The 24,037-nt window shown below is 40.0% G+C and overlaps 1 protein-coding gene across 2 annotated transcripts; it reads right to left on the reverse strand.

Annotated features, from left to right (window-relative positions):
• Positions 1-506: 506 nt before the first annotated feature.
• Positions 507-24,031, reverse strand: LOC143745215 (neurotrypsin). Of its 2 annotated transcripts, XM_077237183.1 has the most exons (15): positions 23,679-24,028; positions 21,477-21,519; positions 19,539-19,592; positions 17,633-17,875; positions 10,629-10,767; positions 10,357-10,535; positions 9,428-9,575; positions 7,418-7,596; positions 7,120-7,261; positions 6,691-6,905; positions 5,965-6,106; positions 5,605-5,883; positions 4,473-4,595; positions 4,060-4,340; positions 507-3,083 (listed from the first exon to the last, which is right to left on the reverse strand). In XM_077237183.1, the coding sequence occupies exons 1-15, from the start codon at positions 23,757-23,759 to the stop codon at positions 2,764-2,766; spliced, it is 2,568 nt and encodes an 855-aa protein (XP_077093298.1). In that variant the 5' UTR covers positions 23,760-24,028; the 3' UTR covers positions 507-2,763. The 2 variants fall into 2 exon arrangements, with proteins under 2 accessions (XP_077093298.1, XP_077093299.1); XM_077237184.1 differs by lacking the exon at positions 19,539-19,592 and having other exon boundaries at positions 23,679-24,031.
• Between the last annotated feature and the right edge of the window lie 6 nt (positions 24,032-24,037).

Consider the following 24,037-nt stretch of genomic DNA (forward strand, 5'->3'; position numbering starts at 1 on the left):
CAAATAATTCTGATTCTATTATATTTATCTTGAAATAAGCAATTGTTTTACTGTTTTAAAATTAAGTGACATAGTTAAGATAAGTCCTATCAAACTGGACATTTACCTTTATTACAAAGGATTTTATTATTTGATATCTAAAGTAATGGACATTGGGTCTCAATTTTCTGCAAAACTGCTGGAAGTAATATTTTCTTACTTTAATCGATAAAACAACTTAATCTACAACAAATGTATATACGTATATTTATTTGGATGTCGCAGAATCAATGTTTATTGAAATAGACTTTGATAATAAACATTTTAACGACTCATTTATTTAATTCATTATCATTTCTAGCAGATATAAAGCATGATCATATATTGTTGTGTACCGGCAACATAATTAGGGTGTGAAAGAGTTCATTTCACCATTAACAATGATAATACATATTCAAAACCCTTTCAAAACACACATCTTAAGCTAAACAGTAGGTGTAGGATCAAGCCTGTGGAATTAGACCATAGGAATTAGAATATGTTTATTTTTTAATCAAACTGTTCCAATGTTAATGCAGTCAATGTAAAATTTAAACATTTAATACAAACACAATTTAAGATAAATGATTAATATAGACTATGCATTTTGATTTGCTTGTTTTTGCTTTCCAATCATCATTCTCAGAACTAGAAAATTAAGTAGAGAGAAGGACATGCGTTTAACCCATTGTTTCCATGTTATGTTTGGTACATTTGATGTCAAATCATTTGACTGTTCACAGTTTTTCTAAACTGGTTTAAACGAGGCTAAATTTGGCATACTAACCACCTATACATTTGTACATAATTACATCAAAGTTTCTGTTTGGGATTGATGAAAAACATACTGTTCATAAAGTATCAAGAACCAAAACATCTAAATAATTTGAACAGAATGGACTACATGGAATTGTACTTTATCACTTGACTAATTACTAAAGTGGTCTTCTCCATCTCTCTTTCTGTCTATGCCTAATTCAGAAATTCTTGAGAAACAATGAATTTGTACGTCTATATCTTCTTATGTAAATAAATACAAAAACCTGAACACTGCAGGGAGCAAATGTAACAACATCACTCAAGCCCCTTTAACACAACTTCCATGCAATATAATGACAGACAGAAAATGATAACAGATGACATAATATACTTTTCAGCACCAGGTTCTGACCATATGTGAAATAAATATGAAAAATATACAGTTTTAGGTTTTAAAGTCTGTTGCCCTGGATATTAGTCTTTTGTATTGTCATTTTTACCTACTACAACATACTACAAAGCCCCTAAGGCTAAGGTGGTGAAAAAAATATGAGATAGGAGAAATAATTATATTTCAATACATTTACATTCGCTCACAACACTTTTGGGTTCTTTTGCAAAGTATTGCGTTCCTCCGAGGAAGTTTGCGTTCAATCACAAAAGCATTGAAATATTGCATTTTCCATCCACATCATAGTATTTAGTTTTTCAAGCGAACGCAAAAGCATTTAGAGTGCTTAGCATAAGTGAAATTAGCATGCTAATGTTGACTAAAAAGAGGAATAAAAAATCATCTTTTGGAAATTGATCTTAATGCCTTTCCATGGTTCCATGGCATGGTTTTATTTCAGTTAGCCTAATAGCTGGTTTGATTTGCATTGAGAAAGGATCTTATGGAAAGTGCCCCATGCCAATCTCTATTAAAGGGTATGTGATGATGTGGGTCTATTTTAATTCCAAAGGCCAAGGGAACTTTATCAGGATGCATAGTATCCTGGATCCATGAAATAACTGGCCTTTAAAAATAAAAATCTGCCAGCCTCTATGGGAATTTAACGTAGGGGTGTCCTGACTTATGCACCCTGTATTTTAAGGAAGAACATTTATTTATTTACAATAAATTATTTATTCACAAAGAAAATTGGTGTGCTTAAAGGTTGGATTTTTCCTCATGTTTTTAATCAAGGCATTATGATCAATTTCCAAAAGATAATTTTTTTTAATCCTCTTTTTAGGCAACTTTAGCATGGGTGTGTACACTTATGCTAAGCACTGTATATAGTTTTTGCTCCCATCTCATATTTTGTTAATCACCATGTCCCAATGTCATCCAGCCGATTAACAGTCCAATGCTTCATTTCACTGATATTATTAAATTTCTTTGGTAGGGGCTTTTGAAAGATGTTATATGTATAAATAAACTGACACTGTTTACTCTGAATTGTAAGCTCGTATAATGATAGTCGTACCCTACATACCTTCAACAAGAGTACACATAACCAACATACAAGTGGAATGTTGATAAATCTTTACATATATGCATGCCACTCCTTACCTTAATGAACTCCAGCTCAACAAAATATGTTTAAGTGCAATATGTGAACTGATTTAAGAATCCAGAAAAGCCAGACCAAAACACAGACCTCCCACAGATGCTCCACTTTGTTGGCATGCAGATTAGTGCAAAATGACATATTTACAAAGGCTTATCTGTCAAAGACCTTTCAGTCCTGGAAAACTCCACTCACTTAATGCAGCTGTCCCTCAAAAACATACATTTGTGGCTTTACGTTCTTATGCATGTTCATGAACGTTTCAAGTGTACAGAAATGGAACTGAAATGGCATGGCGCAAGTGGTAAAATGTGCAACACCAAAAACGAAATCAAACCTGCTTTAAACCTAATGGCCAGCTGGTGATCCCTTCATACATAATATATATTTATACAATGCAATAAGTGGCTTTAATGTCAACACTGCGATAACATCACGCTTTGGCAGGGCTGTGGGTGACTTTCTCAATCCACTTCAGGAACCGGCCGACCCGTGTGTATACACCAGGATAGGTGGGGTCGCCACAGCCATGACCCCAGGAGATGATTCCTGTGAGCATCCAGTGCCCACCATCGCCCTGGCACACCAGGGGACCCCCACTGTCACCCTGACAACTGTCCACACGCCGATGGTTCGACAAGCTCCCGGCACACAACATGCGGCTGGTAAAGCGACTGCCGTAGCGTTTTTTACACTTCAAAGAGGGCAGTAATGGAACCCAGGCTTGCAGTAGTGTTCGGGAATACTCAGAGTCTAATACAAGAAGAGAAAAAAAATAAGCATCTCTAAACCTTTAAAAAAAAAAGTCAATGTATGTAAATAAATATACAAATATACAGTACCATTCAAAGGTTTGGGGTCAGTAAGATGTACTACTTTTACATTCTTTTATTTAGCAAGGATGCATTAAATTGATTACATACTCACAGCAGTGTGTCGTGTATATATTGGCAGTAGCAAGTTCCTGTACTTGCTCCTCAGCAGCAATAATCAACAGCAGCAGCAATTCAGGATTTAGACCAAATACATTAACATTGTCTGCAATGCTGAATTGCTGCTGCAGTGGATTACCATGCTAAAAATCTTCTGAGAGATGTCATGATACAAATAATGTTACAAAAGATTTTCCTCTTGAAATACTGTTCTTTTGAGCTTTCTATTCAGCAAAGAATTCAGGAAAAAATATTAAGCAGTTTTAAACTGTTTACAACATCGATAGAAATATTTGTTGAGCAGCAAATCAGCATATTAGAATGATTTCCGAAGGATCATGAGGCACTGACACTGAAGATTGGAGCAATGGCTGCTGAAAATTAATTTCAGTTTCAGTTTCATTTCAAATTCAATTACATTTTTAAAAATATATATTGAAATAGAAAACAGTTTTTTTTATATTTGACAATATGACTGTTTTACTGTATATTCTATTTTAAAAATGCAGTCTTGGTGGGCATAAGACATAAAAAAAAGAAGCTTACCAACCCCAAACTTTTGAATGTTATTGTATTTTAATTGTCATATTATAATATTTACACATGTAAATATTTGTTTGCTAAAATAGTTTTTTATCTTCATTTTCCTTATTCTGTTTTATATACTGTTTATAAATAATTCCTATTTATATTGTTTTTTACCCAGCATTATTAGCATAGGTCTTCCATTCTAAAGGAAACAATTAATCATCATCAGTGTATTCAAATCACTTTGAATATGTTTCAGTTTGCAGTACCTGTAATTCCCCAGCCGGTAATAACACAGGCAATGGGCCTCTTGCCCCTCTTGTTGCTGTGAGCCGGGAGGCAAACTGCATTAGTGTGCGGGTTAAAGGCCACACAGTTCCCATCTGTCCCCTTCAACTTCAGTAAGGCAATATCATACTCCCAGCCCTGGCTGTTATACTTCCTGTGGATCACGATGCGCTCAGGAGAGAGAGTGCGCTCAAAGTCGTCCCTCTCCTCTGTGTGGTAGTCGCCGAGGCGCAGCACATAACGGGAGGGGTCAGAACCAAACCTGAAAAAGAGATGTTAATGCACAGCATGTTTATTTATTGCCAAGATGTCATGAATGGCATCAATTGTTACAGCGTAAAGTGGTCATCATTCTATGGAGAGCCACTAGATGTCAGTAGATTCTCTCTCTCACCTCTTGAAGCAATGAGCTGCAGTAATGACCCAACAGGAATCGATGAGAGTCGCCCCACAAAGTGGATGTGTGCCTTTCGATTGAGACCTCAGCCACAAAGATACTTGCCACGGCCAGTCCCCACTACATGACAGTTACACATGGTTTAAAATACATGTACCAAGAAATGTACTCTTTGTGTTCGTGTTGGTTTCATATGGTTAACACTTAGACACCATTTATAAAAATGTAAATGAAAATTAAAATTGAATGTGGTGTAATCACCAAAACAAAACATTTTCAGTCACCTTGAACTTTCAATTGTAAACATCTTAATCATTGTTTTTAAAGTTTAATATGTATTGATAAAAAATTAAGTAAAACAGTAACATTGTGAAATACTAACATTAAAATAACTGATTCATAGTTTAAATATATTTTGGCAAAGCTGAACTATCAGCATCATTACTCCAGTATTCAGTGTCACATGATCCTTCAGAAATCATTCTAACATGCTGATTTGTTAGAAACATTTCTTTATATTGTCAATTTTGAAAACACTGCTGCTTAATATTTTAGCGGGAAATGTGACAATTTTGTTCAGGATTCTTTGATGAATAGAAAGTTCAAGAGAACAGCCTTTATTTGACAGAAATCTTTTGTAACATTATAAATGTCTTTACTGTCACTTTTGATTATTGATAAATAAAAATAAACTTTTTAAAGATAGTGTACTTTGAATTAATAGATAAGATAAGGACCAAAGAATTACACCATTTTGGAACAGCCAGAATCCACCTTAATTTCATTATATGGAAAAGAGTGGGCAGCACATTCTTCAAAATCTCTTATTTTTTTGTTCCAGGGAAGAAATACAGGTTTGGAAGTACATGAGGGTGGGTAAATGATGAAATAATTACAATTTTTGGTTAACTATACCTTTAAATTAAAAACAGCTGTTTAATATCAAACACATGATTATACAGTAAATTTGTAGTCACTTTCATGTAACTTTAAATATACAAACATTATATGTTGTTCTCTAGTGACCACATTGCAATATAAGACAATAACAACAATAAATACAGAGATTCATAAAAACAATGCAGATGTTACAATGTTAGCAAATAATATGAACCCTGACGTCCATTACCGTAGAGACTTGTCTCCTCCAATGATCCTTCTCCTGCGCCTCTGTGTGTTAGGTCTCAAACCACATTCCTGCTTGCTCATGCCGCTGTACTTTACAGGTTCAGTGGTGTAATCACAGATGACCCCTGCGTCCTCACTGTTCCTGCAATCATGGGCGTCCGGGCCTACAGCCGAACACTCACCCAACGAAGCCTCTGTTCCAACGCACTTCACGTTATCTAGATGGATGGGTCCCTGGCCCTCGCCGAAATAAGCCATGGAGCGAGCCTTCGAGACCCCACTGATATTGAAAGGGGGAAAGAGGAACAAGTAAGTGTATGAAGATTTTGAGATGATCTTTGATCACATGAAACATGCTTACATGAATCCTAGCTGTCTGCAGACCACTGCAGCATTGATGTCATTCCAACCGTCATCACACACGCTGCCCCACTGGCCATTAATAAACACCTCTACGCGGCCCTCCTTACGGCTCTCACCATCCACCAGCCTCACCAGGGGACCTGGAACCACAGCATAGCTAGAAACAGCATAGAGAAGATGGGCCTCTATAGACTTGAACAAGTGATGAATATATGAGAATAAAATTAATATATAATTAGTTACAATGCAACTCCATTCTCTGTTTTAAAGGATGATGTTATGTGAAATCATATCCCCCACGTGGGGTACAAAGGCATTTCATTGGCTAAGAATGTTTTTACGGGCACTCTTGTTATACAACCCTACAATATGGTGTCAACATGGTGCCTGAAATGACAGAAAATAGTTTTTTATTATAATTCTTTTAAAATCACATTATGTTAACGAAGATTTGATGTCAGAGCAAATAAATCCCTTTCTGATGATTTCAATATTTTTTACTCCATGTTCTAACCATGTTCTTCAAGTTACAATGTTTTTTATAAGCATATATAAATATGCAAACATGCCATATTATAAAAGATGATGTTTCCTAGTATCCAATTTGTTTTGGAGGGCTCTTAAAAGTGTAAAATGTTTTTTCTTGTGTAACATCTGGTTAGGATTTTGTGTTACTCTTGACGATGACAAAGCTAATAAAAAAAATTTCATGGAGTTTACGCACCCGCGGCAGGAGCCACTTCAGGAATTTCATTGTTATGTCCTTTTCTTTCACAGCGTATGCCCACATCTTCACTGTGGGAGCAGTCATGCTGCCCCCACTGACCATGAGCACAATCCAGCAGAGAGCTCTCGCCCCCTTCACATTTCACCTCATCCAGCAAGATCAACCCTGTACCCTCCCCATACATCCCATCTGGAGCCACCTCAGCACGCCCTCTGTTGGACAAATAGCGGTATTGCAGCAACAGATCATACGGCTAAATGAGAACACTTATATAGTCATAGATTTCTGGTTTCCTGAGACCAAATGATCTCAAATCAAACTTGAAAACATCTAATATGCAAAAATGTGCTGCTTTGAGTTACTTCAAAGTAGCACATCATATGCTTACATAAATTTACATTAGGAATATGGTATCAATCAGCTTACCGATAACCCAGCTGTCGACATACCACCTGGGCGTGACGTCCAGTCCAGTTGTCATCACATACGGTGCCCCATTCTCCCTCGTAATAAACTTCAAGGCGTCCTTCCCATGGGCTATCAGCTCCTACTAGCCGCAACACTCCATCTACAGCAGCATTAGCATGGATATGTTTAATCTATGCACTTATACAGACAGATGAAGTGATAAAGGTAAAAGGGGCAGAACTTTTGGTCTCTAGTACTTTCAATGTGTTATCATACGGGCAGTGATGTTGTCTGACACAGTTCATGTCATCTTCACCTGTAAATGGGTTACAAGACACTCCAGCATCCTCCATGTGGTCACAGTTGTGCCGGCCCCAGGGCGCATGAGGACATTCCTCAAGAGACAGTTCATTTCCTGTGCAGTGCACACCATCTAGTACGATAGGCCCAGTGCCCTTCCCAAAGTGTGCCCATGTCCACGCCTTTGGTACACCACTAAAAATAAACAACACATTCCTTTTCAAAAGTTTGGGGTCAGTACTCTTTTTTTTTTTTTTTAATGAATACTTTTATTCATAAAGGATGCATTAAATCAATCAAACATGACAGTAAAGACATTTCAATTTTACAAAACAAAAGTATTTCAAAATGTTGTTTGAACTTTCTATTCATCAAAGCCTGAAATTTTTTTTTATCATGGTTTCCACAAGAACATTGAGCAGCAAAACTGTTTTCATCATTGATAATAATAAGAAAATGGGTACCAAATCAGAATGATTTTTAAATGATCATGTGACACTTAAACTGGAGTAACCACCAAGTTCCCCCATTCACACAAAGAACAATAACTTTAAAGATAACTATAACGATAACTATATAAGAATCCCCACAAACGCAAAACCTTGTTTTGTTTATTATGCACATGCTGCAGTTTTATTGTCTGACGCTTTAAATGCTCAAGCTCTTTAAAGCATGATGGATTCTGATTAACTTGTAAAAATCGTTGTGAAAGTGAGTCCAATGATCTTGTTTCTCAGTGTCGGTATTGTTATAGTTGTAGCGTGGGCTCTGCCAATATTTTACATTTAGAATGATTTTTAAAACTTTATATTTGTTATAGTTCTTGTTCTTTGTGTGAACGGGCCTTAATGGATGCTCAAAATTCAGCTTTGTTAGCCAACAATAAATTTAACTATAAGTATATTACAATAAATAATAGTTACTTAAAGTGTAATATTACAATTGTATGGCACAATTGTTGTATTTTTGATCAAGTAAATGCAGCCTTGGTGAGCCAAAGAGACTTCTTTAAACTTTTGAAAAATAGTATACATTTATGATTATAACTAGGGGTGAGAAAGATACAGAGGTACCATATTAGTTCAGTTATATGTAATGATAGTTACAATGCAAAGGCATTCAAGATAATCATTATTGATATATATATATAATGTACAGAAGAGGATATTGAGAAGTGTAGTAGAAAGTGAACACAGCAAAGTATTTGAGTCTGTGTGTGCGTGTGTGTCTATGGTGGTAACAGAAAACAGAACAGAAAAAATGTTTTAGATGGATGGTGAAGGGTAAAATCAGTTGCTTTCGATCCCACTGCAGATTCATGGAGTGAATCCCTGCACCCCATCAATCATTCATGCACTCCTTCCATTCATCTATATTAATAAAGTTCACTCACTGTGCTAGTGCGTAAAAAAGGACGCACTCCGATTTGTGCATGACATCATCAGTGTCTCCCAGCTCAAAGCAAAACATTTATAAATATTATCTAAACAGAAAAGAGTTAGTAACATCCTGAGGATGTCCTTACTTACAAAAACTTTCAAGCTACATTAGAAGAACTTGGAATATATCCTCGTACTCACGCTTATAAGATAAGGTTGTTGTTTTTTCAAATGGAAAGCCACAAGGCAGATCATGGAAAATTTGAGTTTTTTTTATTTTATTTTTACTAAATGTATTTTTTAGGACTGTCAAAGTTAACGTTTTAACTTAAGATATTGAATTTAACAAATGTATTTTCATTTTTATCTACAGCCTCAGAGTGAAAGGTATGCAATAAAATCCAATCTGTCAACTTAATAGGAAATAAATATTTTCCAGATAATATTATTTATTTTAATATATATATATATATATAATTGGAAGTTAAATTAAATATGAAAATGATTTAATCTTATTTAATTATTATTACATTTAAGTTGTCTTTCTTAAAAAAACACACACTATAGTATAAATGGGATTTTATTCATGAAGTCATATTTGGGGTCTTTGGCATCAAAAAGGATACATATGATAACATATTTCTTACCCCAACCCCAACTGTCTGCAAACCACTTCAGCATCAACATCATCCCATTGGTCATCACAGATAGTACCCCACCTCCCGTTATGGTATACCTCCACACGCCCCTCAAAATCCTCGAGGCCTCCCACGAGCCTCAGGGGGGCACCATTACCTAAGAAAAACAGTCCAATCAACCCATAATTCATTTACTGCAGCAGAGAATGATTAGGACAAAATAATAAGTGAAATCTTTCACACTATCTTGAGAGCAGAAGCTTAAAACTCTGCTATATGCATCAGTAGAGATACTTTTATAAGATATATGTCTCCCACATATGGCATAATGCTTAGTAGCATGTATGTGTGCGTGGTAAATGATGGGGACGTGTAAGAACCCTTGGCAAAGCCTCAGAGATCTCAGATTGCTTTCTCCTTCATAATGTTTCTGTGTGAATAATTCACAGCTCTCGCTAAATATACCTGACCTTGTTCTAGCAAACTGTCCCATTATAACAGGCGCACGGTTTATGACTCTGCTTCTGTCTGTCATAAATTCTGTCTTCATTTAGCTCCACAGAAGGCTTTTCCACACTAAAACACTGTTGAAAATATATCTTGAACAGGAGTACGATCAGCAGAAACAGGAAGCTCAGCTATTGCATTATAAACTGTGAATCTGAGAAATTTAATTGACAGCATGTGACAAAGATAGTGTTTCCTAACTTGCATTTGTTCTCTCTCTATATCTACATCTACATCTATATAGGCCCTATATATCTATATCTAAATGTACATCTATATTTATATACCTTTCAAAAGTTGAAGTGAATTAAAGTGAAAGAAAATGAATACTTTTTTTCATGCATTAAATGGATCAAAATTGAAAGTATATATATATATATATATATATATATACAGGAGAATACCCCACTCAAATGAAAAAACGAACTTACCCTCTGGAACAGCACACACCACTCCGGCCTCATTGCCATGGTTACAGTCGCCGGAGACATATTTCCGGCTCCGGCACTTCAGCAGAGAATCTTCATTGCCATGGCAGCCAAGACGTTCAAAGTGGAAGAGACCAGATCCAGGTCCAAAGTAAGAGTGCCGAAGTGCAGTGCCGATTTCACTGTTGGGGAGTTAGCAGGCAATGAGAGCACATACTGAGCGTTAATCAGCACAGAGCCTCTAGCTGATAATGAATAGAGTTTGCAGCTTATACCCAAGCCTCAGTTGTCTACAGATCACACTGGCATCTCGATCAGTCAGGTGAATGTCACACACTGCTCCCCAACGGCCATTCAGGTAAACCTCAAGACGACCACTTTTATTAGACGAAGCCCCCACCAACCGAGCCTCACCTGGAGGAATAGTTGCAGAATCTAACACATTCAGAGATTTTTATGCAAAACAAAACATTTAACTTTCCCTTGAATATATATATAGTTAGGTCAATAATAAAATAAAGTCAATAATAATAATATTAATAATAATAATAAGTAAAAAAATTAAGTTCTTGTTTCTATGATGTCGGTTAATGGCCGCATGGCATGCAGGTAAACAAATAAGATATTGAATCTTTCTTAATAAGCGTTTTATTTTGATTGATTGATTTTAATCCTACATTTTTATGATTTAATTGCTTATTTGCTTTTCATTAAATTCTCAAACCCCTTGCAGTTCCTTCAAGAACCACTGTTTGGGAAACCCTGACGTGATATATAACATTAATATATATTCTGATATTCCGACTTTAATATTTAATGCACTTCATATTGTTGATAAAGAATTGATTTTTTTTTCTCTTTGTATTTTTACATCAATATGGTACAAGATTATCACATTCAATTCAATGTGATAATGTGAAATATTTGTGTTCGTGTGGACTATTTGCCTGTTTCCTGGTCTGGATTATCTGTGTTTTTATCTTTGACTTTTTGGTCACTTGGATTCTCTCTCTGCCTCGTCCCTATGCACCCGTTACTTATATATATATATATATATATATATATATATATATATATATATTTACCCCTTTGTATAATACCCCTAATAGGGGTAAGCTGTGTTAAATGCTTTTTATGTTTTGAGAAATCTAATTCTCCATTTTCTTATTGTTGCAGATACTGTCTTATTTCTATTCAGTGGAGAGCAGACATCCTGAAATATAATTAGCTTTAACCCCTGTCTTCTTTCTCCTTGACTAGAGGACAACTTAAGTAAAAGTGGCACAGCTTACCCCACTATCACCCATTTACATCTACAGACTCTGTGAATCAACTCTCTATAAGTATTACAGAATTATCACATAAGACACTGTGTCTTGCAAATTATTATCTTGCTGCCAGACGCCATGCTCACAGACATGAATTTAAATACATACTAATTGTTTGAGTCTGTAACTGTGTTCAGTGTTAATTACATTGAAAAGAAAAGGAGGAGAGAGGCAGACAGAGATAATCACAGGAACGAACCACAGACACAGGCAGGTGATGATGACAGACCAGCACATAGAGAACCAGAGAATGAACAGACACTTTCAGAATGGGAGTAATACAGAGTAACAAATACACATGAGGGACGTGAGTCTGAATATTAGACAGTAAATGCATAGACAGGGGAAGATGAATAGAGTCTAATAAAAAGAGAGGACAAAGAGAATCCTTGACTGTGGTTGTGTGCTGACTGCCATAATAAATATGGCAATCGATTTCTGTACAACACCTACGCTAATATGACAGCTATGACACAAATACTCACCAGGACACAAACAGCACGGTACAGTAAGACCTTTTTCAATGTCAAATGTAGCAAGACTAGAGCCACCAGCGACCATGCGCTACAGCCCCAAACGTTATTTTATTTTCTTCATTTTTGAATATTCTGGTTGTTTCTCTTATTTACTGTATGTATGTACAGCAGCTATTTGAAATGTAATGACAACTGATTTGATATGGAATGAGTGTATTCCAGTAACCCATTTGTATTTAAAGGATTAAAAAAGGATTAATTAGCTTGTGCTTCAATCTTTATGTACAATGCATATTGTTTATGCTTTTGTACTGCCTCTATGCAAATAGACCTAAATAAAATTAAACCTAAAATAAATAAATAAACATGTAAATAAACCTATACATACTTACAGTGGATAGCATAAGTGAACACACCCATGCTAAAGTTGACTAAAAAGAGGAATAAAAATCATCTTTTGGAAATTGATCTTAATGCCTTATTTAAAAAAGAGGAAAAATCCAACCTTTAAGGACACCAATTTTCTTATTGAATGAATAATTTATCGTAAATAAATAAATGTTCTTCCTTAAAATAAAGGTTGTGCAAGTCAGGACACCCCTATGTTAAATTCCCATAGAGGCTGGCATATTTTTATTTTTAAAGGCCAGTTGTTTCAGGGATCCAGGATACTATGCACCCTGATAAAGTTCCCTTGGCCTTTGGAATTAAAAAAGCCCCACATCATCACATTCCCTTCACCATACCTAGAGATTGGGATGGTGCAATTTCATGTAGGCTAATAGCTGGTTTGATTTGCATTGAGAGATGATCTTATGGAAAGTGGCCCATGCCAATCTCTTTTTAGTCAACTTTAGCATGGGTATGTTGTTCACTTATGCTAGGCACGGTACATACATACAGTTAGGTAATTATTTTGAGAATAATAAAGATGAATCATAATTAGCTCACACGTTTGTCAGATATACCAGTCTGTGGGTACATTTAATGTCTAGAACATATTCAGTGCATAATTTAGCTAATTATAACTTAGCTGGTCACAGTATATCTCTGATGTCTAAAACGATCCATGGGAGAGTCATGCTAGACTGAAATAATATCTGTAACGATAACCAGCCTGCTGTCACGGTGTGTGAGGGTTGAAGGAGGAGGCTGAGTCTGGAGGCTTCAATGCAAACATTTTACTGAATATATATATATATATATATATATATGAAAACAACAAACACGCACAGCCAGGATATCAGGCCAAAGGAAAACTCACGCACCAAAACCACAGTAACATTAAAACAAGAACCGACCCAGACAGACTGAACAGAAGCCAACTAAATACAAGTACAGATCAAACATAACAAGGTGAAGACAGGTGACACAGATGATAAAGACGAGGAACAGGTGGGTAATTGAGGGAGAGAGTTCAGGTGTGGAGACAAGGAGTATACTGGGTAGTGTAGTGCAGACGAAGACAGAGAGGTGCAGACGAGGACTGTAACATAACGCCCCCCTTCACAATGGCGCGACCTCGCGCCGTAGAACATCAATGGGGTGGGGGGGTAGGCGCCCTGGAGGCTGACGAGGGCATGGCTGATCATGATCAGGAAACCTCCAGGAAGGAGCAGGGCGTGCCGCCGGCCAGGGCGGGCAGCAGGACGAGCAGACTGCCAGGGCGGAGCAGGACGAGCAGACTGCCAGGGCGGAGCAGGACGAGCAGACTGCCAGGGCGGAGCAGGACGAGCAGACTGCCAGGGCGGAGCAGGACGAGCAGACTCCCAGGGCGGAGCAGGACGAGCAGACTGCCAGGGCGGAGCAGGACGAGCAGACTGCCAGGGCGGAGCAGGACGAGCAGACTGCCAGGGCGGAGCAGGACGAGCAGACTGCCAGGGCGGAGCAGGCCCTACGCGCGGCCGCGGCGGTGAGGACCCTTCGGGCGGCCGCGGCGGTGTGGACCCTTCGGGCGGCCGCGGCGGTGTGGACCCTTCGGGCGGCCGCGGCGGTGTGGACCCTTCGGGCGGCCGTGGCAGTGAAGACCCTTCTGGTGGCCTTGGGCCCTTGCGGTCTATGGCCCCCCCAAAAAAAATTAATGGGGAGAGTGACAGGGTCAGCACAATGTTCTGGGCTGGACGGAATCAGCGGAGAAGGAGTCTCTGGACTGGACGGAACCAGCGGTGAAGGGGTCTCTGGGCTGGTCGGAACCAGCGGTGCAAAGGTCTCTGGGCTGGCCTTAACCAGCGGTGAAGAAGGGTGCTTCTCAATATCCCTCCTCGTCTCCTCTGTCCTCCATCCTATGACCCGGAAACCGATCAAGCACAGCCATCTTGAAGGACATCTCAATTCTCTAATTGCACCGCGAGGAGTCGAGGATCGAGGAGTGAGGAGGCTTTCAGAGGAGTTATGAGCGAGGATACACAGGTGTATCCTATGCGGAAGTGTTTTATTGACTAAACGTGACACACGTATACATTCTCCTCCCCCTTCACATCGTTCACAATAATTTGAATTTATTCCTTTGATCCTTTGAGCGCTGCTGATGACGCTATGAAGTGACGCTCCAGTGATCAAGTATTCCAATGTATAAAAAAAGCTTTCATTCGATTCCTCCATCCCCATTTTCTTTCCTTGCGTCCTTCCCTCACAACCTACAGGGGGTGGAGTTGAGACGCTAGGAAAGGAAGCGAGGGAAGGAAACGAGGATGCAGAAATAAGAAATGAGAAGCACCCGAAGACTCTGGGCTGGCCTTAACCAGCGGGGAAAAAGTCTCTGGGCTGGCCTTAACCAGCGGGGAAAAAGTCTCTGGGCTAGCCTTAACCAGCGGGGAAAAAGTCTCTGGGCTGGCCTTAACCAGCAAGGAAAAAGTCTCTGGGCTGGCCTTAACCAGCGGGGAAAAAGTCTCTGGGCTGGACGGCGTCAGCGGCGAGGGCTCTGGGCTGGACGGCGTCAGCGGCGAGGGCTCTGAGCTGGACGGCGTCAGCGGCGAGGGCTCTGGGCTGGACGGCGTCAACGGCGAGGGCTCTGGGCTGGACGGAACCGGCGGCGAGGGAACTGTGCTGAACGGGACCGGCGGCGAGGGATCTGTGGTGGACGGGACCGGCGGCGAGGGATCTGTGCTGGAAGGGACCGGCGGCGAGGGATCTGTGCTGGACGGGACCGGCGGCGAGGGATCTGTTCTGGACGGAACGGCGTCGAAGGATCTGTGCTGGACGGTACCGGCGGCGAGGGATCTGTGCTGGACGGGACCGGCGGCGAAGGCTCGGTGCTGGACGGGACCAGCGGCGAAGGCTCGGTGCTGGACGGGACCAGCGGCGAGGGATCTGTGCTGGACGGAACCAGCGGCGAAGGCTCGGTGCTGGACGGGACCAGCGGCGAAGGCTCGGTGCTGGCCTTAACCAGCGGGGAAAAAGTCTCTGGGCTGGCCTTAACCAGCGGGGAAAAAGTCTCTGGGCTAGCCTTAACCAGCGGGGAAAAAGTCTCTGGGCTGGCCTTAACCAGCAAGGAAAAAGTCTCTGGGCTGGCCTTAACCAGCGGGGAAAAAGTCTCTGGGCTGGACGGCGTCAGCGGCGAGGGCTCTGGGCTGGACGGCGTCAGCGGCGAGGGCGCTGGGCTGGACGGCGTCAGCGGCGAGGGCTCTGGGCTGGACGGCGTCAGCGGCGAGGGCTCTGGGCTGGACGGCGTCAGCGGCGAGGGCTCTGGGCTGGACGGCGTCAGCGGCGAGGGCTCTGGGCTGGACGGCGTCAGCGGCGAGGGCTCTGGGCTGGACGGCGTCAGCGGCGAGGGCTCTGGGCTGGACGGCGTCAACGGCGAGGGCTCTGGGCTGGACGGAACCGGCGGCGAGGGAACTGTGCTGAACGGGACCGGCGGCGAGGGATCTGTGGTGGACGGGACCGGCGGCGAGGGATCTGTGCTGGACGGGACCGGCGGCGAGGGATCTGTGCTGGACGGGACCGGCGGCGAGGGATCTGTGCTGGACGGTACCGGCGGCGAAGGATCTGTGCTGGACGGGACCGGCGGCGAGGGATCTGTGCTGGACGGGACCGGCGGCGAGGGATCTGTGCTGGACGGGACCGGCGGGCGAAGGCTCGGTGCTGGACGGGACCAGCGGCGAGGGATCTGTGCTGGACGGAACCAGCGGCGAAGGCTCGGTGCTGGACGGGACCAGCGGCGAAGGCTCTGTGCTGGACGGGACCAGCGGCGAAGGCTCGGTGCTGGACGGGACCAGCGGCGAAGGCTCGGTGCTGGACGGGACCAGCGGCGAAGGCTCGGTGCTGGACGGGACCAGCGGTGAAGGATCTGGGCTGGACGGGACCAGCGGTGAAGGCCCTGGGCTGGACGGGGTCAGCGGTGAAGGCTCTGGGCTGGACAGGACTAAATGTGAAGGCTCAGTGAAAAAGTCTATTAAATCCAACTCCCTCGGATTCTGGACGAGGACCAGCGGTGAAGATTCTTAACTGGACGGGACCAGTGGTGAGGGCTCTTTGCTGGACAGAAACCAACGGTGAAGACTCAGTGAAAAAGTCTATTAAATCTAACTCCAGCGGTGAAGGCTCTGTGCTGGACGGGACCAGCGGTGAAGGCTCAGGGCTGGACGGGACCAGCAGTGAAGGCTCTGCAATGCGTTGAGGGGTGCTGGCAGGCTCTACGAGGTCGATGGTAAAAGAATCCTTATTTACCAGCACCCACTCAACACAATCGGCTAAATCGTGGCGAGGATAGAGAGTGAGGCTCGCCAGCTCCAGAAAATCCCTAGTGTGGGATTTCAGGGAGCGTTCCTTCTGTTCCAGGCAGAGGAGAGCCACAGCAGGAATGTTCATTTTTGTTGCTCGGTTCTTCTGTCACTGTGTGTGAGGGTTGAAGGTGGAGGCTGAGTCTGGAGGCTTCAATACAAACAGTTCACTGAATATATATATATGAAAACAACAAACACGTACAGGCAGGATATCAGGCCAAAGGAAAACTCACGCACCAAAACCACAGTAACATTAAAACAAGAACCGACCCAGACAGACTGAACAGAAGCAAGCCAACTAAATACAAGCACAGATCAAACATAACAAGGTGAAGACAGGTGACACAGATAATAAAGACGAGGAACAGGTGGGTAATTGAGGGAGTGAGTTCAGGTGTGGAGACAAGGAGGATACTGGGTAGTGTAGTGCAGACGAAGACAGACAGGTGTAGACGAGGACTGTGACACCTGCTCAACATTTTGAAGAAACAACCTGATGAAACATTTTTGCATAATAACACTTATCATTTTCAAGCTTCAGGTCAGAAATAGTTTTGCACATGTGTTGGTTGGTTTGTAAATGGCTTTCGTCACTTTTAAACTTAGGGTCTGTCCACACAAAATGTTTTTTTACATTCCACTGACCTGCGTCTCGCTTTTTTTTTTTTTTGCGTGAATGGTCCCTTACTCTTCCTCCAAACTCAAGGAACAAAAAGATATTAAAATTAAAACAACAACAACAAGGAATGCTCACCCTGGTGGCAGTCGCAGTAGGCCCATCCGATTGCTCCTGACTTCTGTCTGAAAAAGCACCAGGGGTTGGATGCACGGTCAGGATTTCTACAGTGGTTGTGGTCCCCCAGCCCACCATCAGGGTACTGCAGCATGTAGTCTGGAAAGTCAGTCCATTTTAGACAGGAAGAGCCAGAGTCTGTCTGAGACACAGATCCATTGTAATAACCCAGCTCAGTGAAGCCCTCAGAGCAGGACAGATGTCCTATGGGAATCATGGACACAATTTAAAGTTAAATTCAGCATTCATACTTGAATAATGCCCTTGATGGAGCATAAAATAATATTTTAATGCAGTGGCAAATAAAGCTCAACTCATTTTAAAATCCTTGGCCTGAAAAAAATGTGCATGATAGAACCTTGTGTTATGTCAAAGCAGCAGTGTTGCAAACCTAAGGTGGTCTTATTAGCTTTCTTATGATGTAACTTTTTTTCTATGAGGAAAAAAACCCTACAGTAACAGCAGTGTGAGATACTAATGATGGCTTGCTGCACTGCTGGAACAGCAAGACCTGTGAGGACCCACTACGATGAGTCACAGATACATGCCTTGTAGTGATGTGTTATACAATGTGTATGTATGTGTGTGTGTGTGTGTGTGTGTGTGTGTGTGTGTGTGTGTGTGTGTGTGTGTGTGTGTGTGTGTGTGTGTGTGTGTGTGTGTGTGTGTGTGTGTGTGTGTGTGTGTGTGTGTGTGTGTGTGTGTGTGTGTGTGTGTCATATATTTGTCATATATTTTCAAACAAATTAATATAACGGAATTACTCAAATAACTAATTTACTTTTGCTTGCTTGCATCAGTTAGTCACAATCAGGAAACTCCTTTTTTCAAATGATTCTAATCAAAACCATTAAAGTAAACAAAAAATATGGTGCCTTTGGAGGATTGATGTGACCAAATTATGTGATCTATTCTAGACAAGTCTCATGTGAGAGAGCATTCTCTAAAACATTTACTCTGTAGCAGGCAGCCAGAAACAACAAATTAATTTCATGATTTAGTGTGGGTTGTTAAATTAATTTGTGACCATTTAAACAATCATTTAATACAGCAACCCATAGCTTAAGCAGTTCCCTATTTGCTGCCAGTCTGTGCTCTAATGGTTTTCTGGAAATGTGACTAGAAAGGGAGAAAATCCTGGGCTTTGTGCCCACTGTCCAAATGCAAGCTTAACTAGAGTATTGACATATTTTCAGACAAGAGACAGACGTTGACTCCATCCACCACAAGAGAAGGATATTTAAAAGTATAGTAGTCACTTCAGTGGGTGCTTTGGGGCATTTATAAAAGAGAATGAAATAAGGAGGAGATGCTCTTTAATGCAATTAGAGGTTTTTCTGAAAGCATAACACATATAATTTCAGATTATATCAAACATTTGTTTAGGCAAGTAACAATAGTTTCATCAAAGGGAAACTTATCCACTACAAATACATGTCAGAATCGTTTGGAAGCTTGTTTCCGCCACAGAATAAAACATTTTAAAAGATAATTGCAAATTTTTATATCACAATACCGAGTTTACATCTCCGAAGATATAAAGTCAGAATTGCATGATATAAAAGTCGCACTTGAGTGTTATAAAGTGAGAATTGCGAGATATAAACACAATTGCGAGAAATAATTTTATATTATATTATGACTTATATTATAATTCTGTTTATATCTCGCAATTCTGACTTTATAACACGCAATTGTGACTTACTATTTCTCACAATTCTGACTTTATAACATGCAATTGCGACTTTATATCATGCAATTCTGACTTTATATCTCCCAATTGCATGTTACAAAGTCAGAATTGCGAGATATAAACATTAGTTAGAATTGAAAAAAGTTAGAATTGTGAGATAAAAAAGTCAATTACCTTTTTTATTTTTAATTCTGTGGCGGAAACAATCTTCCATAGAATCGATCAGCTCTGAGAAAAAAAGAAAAAAAAAGCTCCTGAGAATTTATGGGCCTGTTGTGCAGGATCAAACAGAGGACATCGTGCCCTAGTCTCTCTTTAGAAGCAGGTGCTAAACCCTTAGGGAGAGAGAGATGAGACAATCACATACTGTGAGTATTATGGGCCAAAATGCTAGCAAACATTCCGCCAGAAAAGTACTTACACCTGTATGCGTATACAAATCTACTTCCAGCTGACACATAGCCTAGCCCTGCTTGTGCAGATTACTTTAGACTTATTGAGCTGAGACAAGTGCACTTAAAGACTGATGGCCAAGATAAGCATATTAGAGCTAAAGCATAACTGAAACTCCATTACGTCGTCCTCTTCTATCTACATTATTCCAAATATAACTGTAAACAAAGTACTAAAGAAACCTCACACAGTATCATTCCATATCTTATTAAAAACATGTTTCATCAGTGAACAGTATTAGATTTCCAATGTGATTCATTTTTAAACATCCAGTCCATCCATTATGATTATCTCAATTTAGGCAGAGGAAACAGAGGAGGATGACATGGCTATCTGACATCTCACCGAACAAAAAAGAAAACTTTCCATAATCTAATGATAAAATATTGATAATTATTTCCATGGTATGGCTGATAACCAATATGTATATACCAGATATATAGCCAAAAAATGAAAAAAAAGATAATATCAGTCAATAACTGGTACCGATATATATTGTGGATTTCAGTATCATAAATATGTGCATTGCATAGCTAGTCAATGATAAAACACCATACACACTGTGTTAATATAGTATATGAGCAAAAATATGAAAAAGAGACTTGATTGTTGATGTTTCCAATTTAAAAATATTTTCGCCATTATAAATATTTGCATTGGCAGGTTAATAGTTCAACAGTCTAAAATCTTTTCTTGCAGACACTCACGTCTCGTCTCGTGAGAGCTCAGGTTCCACACTGTATGTCGGTCTGTACATACAGTAAAGCAATTTGCTGAAATAGCATCAGGGTTGAGTTCCAGTCATATTTATCATAGTGTTACAGTTATAGAGCACGAGAAAGACCACCAACAAGACTCCTGGTGGTATCACAAGAGACTAAATATAAGTGGTTTTACACTGCTGGCCTGTGTAAAATAAGTCTACAGATGAGGCAATCATAGAGGAATCTCACACTGCCCCAGCATGAACTGGGAGTAGGTTGACGGTTCTGTAGGAAGGTTGAGTATATTTCAGCATCCTGCCCTAGGGATGTCAGCGCACAAACCTGTCCAGACTTGGAAGGCAAGGAAAGCAATAAAGTTCACAGAACATGAATATGACACGTGTAATATGCAAAAACAGCGGGGCATTCAGTCTCAAATTAGTGACTCCTCAAAGCCCATCAATGCCACAGTAGCCTCAAATCCATTCACTGTCATCAGTAAGTGTTTGTGCTTTACTCATATTACAAGCACATTGAATATTGTGTTTCTCTCCATGGCAATCTTGTTGGAGAAGCGATTGTTGTGGTTGAGTATTTCTTTAACTCTGCCGTAGGGAAACTTATCTTAACTTAGAAAAATATATCTCTTGACAGTCAAGTGTTTTTGCATCAGTTGATGTTGATTAAATACAGTGGCAAGCAGGGATGTGGTTATTGGCACTGAAAGAGATGCTCTTTACGAGAACAAAATACAGTGACATTTCAGCTGCAACCAATGAGTGTGTGCCTGAATTAGGTGCCATGATTTAATTTCCCAAGCAAATGTTCTCACAAAAAGATGCTGGTATATCACCAAATCTCGTTAAGAAACCAAATAGGTTTCCAGCTTGCACTTTTATTTAACCTTTAAGAAATAGTGAAAAATATAGACTTGTAAATGCATGTGAGTGCCTACCTGAGCTCTGCAGGGTATTTAGGTACACAGCGCTCTGTCTTGCCTATGAAAACAAAACAACAACAGTCAGTTTTCTTCTTTCACTAACCAAAAAGTAAAAAAATAAAATTAAAATAAAAAGTAACAAGGACATGTAGTTTTTTTGGACATGTTCTGTACAAACTGTATTCATCCATATTACCCATACCAACACACATAAAAACAATAAGTTAAAACAATAAAAACAATAAAAAAAAATAGTGTCTTATATTCTTTGAATTACCTGTGAAATGAATGGGTAATCATTTGTTATTCATTTTGGTATATCATTTTGGTATTGGTATTTTGTTTAATATATAAAAAAGTATCATGGTCCAATCTGATACCTTCACGGTATCACACTCTTAAAAATAAAGGTTCCAAAAGGGGGGTTTTGCAGCTATACCATAGATAGAAGTACCATTTTTTGGTTCTTCAAAGAATCTTTAAAGAAACATTTTTTAGATTGAAGAACATTTTAATAATCTAAAGGACTTTTCAACTAAAAAGTAACTTTGGTGCAATGGAAAGGAGCCTTGGATGTTAAAGATTCTTCATGGAGCCACATGCCAATAAAAAACTTTCTGTGTAAAAACACTTTTGTAAGGGCATAACAAATAAATGAAGTGAATAATAATAATGGCTAGACATGAATTTCGACTTAAACACAGGATACAGCCTTTTTATACCATTTTATTTGTTTTGTTTGAGTTACATGTTCCCAAAAACCATCTGTCAGCCCTAGTCAGAGGTTTTCTCCCTAGAGGAAGGCTATTAAAGGTATCCGTTGTTTACGACAGGAAAATGTCACAAAGACATGAGTTAATAGTGTGGAGCAGTTATGCTTTAGCAGTACTGCAGCTTAGATCAAAGAACACTTTCATGACCATCAAGCCATTATGTGACTGCTGCTACTGTGAGACTGGGTGTGTGATGAAGGGAATGAGCATCACACTTTTCTCTCATCCTCATTCCTCACTAAACTTCAAGCAAACGATGGGAGAGGACGCTTGCAGTGTACAAGCGGGTCTAAGTACAAATAAGATGCAAGTTTCTCAAGTCTTCAGACTTGGGTAACAACTAAGACAAAAAACTACAGCAAGTATACGTTAACTGTCCTATTGCCCTAAAAAAACGTTTTGTCTCAAGATGCACACCAGTATTTTTTTGTAAGGCATGTTTACAAAAGCTATTTAAATGTTCTAATTAAACTAAAACCTGTCTGTGAAACCAGGCCTTAATATAAAATATTAAACACTAAACACTATATATAACTGAACATTTGCTCTAAATGTTTTAGTTTAGATGTTCTTGAAAATGCCGCAAAGCCTTACACCAATACCAAAACCTAAATGACCCGATGACAAAAGAAGGGTTAAGCTTGGTTGTCTGGTGTACTCAGCTTGCACAGGATAGCCTATGTAAGGCTTTAGTATATTCTCCCAAGTCATTATGTTCTGTTTTAATTTTCATGAATGTTTTGTTTATTCATATTCCTGCTGAAACATCTTAACATAGTGGCTTTCAAGTAACCGATGTTGACTGGTGTATTGGGGTTTTGGACAATTTTCAGTTTGTCAGGCCAGAGCAGACCATGCAGCTGAAGATCATCTTAAACCATCTGAAACCAGCAAACCCACTTAGACTGGTTTAATGTTTTATTTTACAGTTTTACATAAGGGACGTGTAAATATGCATATGCACGGCTCTCATTATCTCGTGATTATTATTTAGATACTTTAAATAGATTAAATGTATTCGGGGCAAAGTACACCTCAGCCACACACACACACACACACACACGAACAAAGACTGCATAATTCCTTCTGTAACAATCACCACACACTTTCACATGATACACGGCGTTAAAGTCACAGTGACAACGTCAAAAAGAGTCATAATAAAATGCAGGATCAAAATTGTAAATCTTTCGCGTGTCGACTTCCATTCTAACTACTCATTTAACAGAACAAAAATATAGCTACAATCTCATATTACAGACTAGTAAAACAAAAACAAAAAACCATTTCTGTACACGTATTTAGGCTAGCCTAAAAAGCAGCTTTTTTTCGCCGTCTGAACTCCTAAAACCAAAGGAACGCGTCAATAAATAAATCACAGTCAGTTTGACTGTTTGTGAGCTGACTAAGAACTTATTAGTGATAGCAAACTGAGTTTACATACCTCGCCATAGACACCGATAGAGAAACGAAATACAACAGCGATAGAGAGGATCCCAGTGATATCCATCCTGTCATTGACCATACATCCAGCACAACTGTCCCATCATCTTTCTTCGCGGGCATACAGGGAGTCAAGAGACAAGTGGGACGCCTTCCCGCCTCAAAATGCGTATAAATATATGTTCCAGAAGTAGAAACATTGATAATGATCAGATAGAACAAAACAATATTGTGTAAACTTCTAAAAGTCCAACGACACGACTGACACCCCTCCCATGGTGAGGTCTGACTGAGGTTTGCGTTCACTGAGGTGAAGAAAGAAGAGACGCCGCTCCTGCAATCTTCAGTACTAACAGATGA

The sequence above is a fragment of the Siphateles boraxobius genome, unplaced genomic scaffold (assembly GCF_051911475.1).
Source record: "Siphateles boraxobius isolate OS27281-9 unplaced genomic scaffold, OSU_SipBor_1 20, whole genome shotgun sequence".
Classification (NCBI taxonomy): domain Eukaryota; kingdom Metazoa; phylum Chordata; class Actinopteri; order Cypriniformes; family Leuciscidae; genus Siphateles; species Siphateles boraxobius.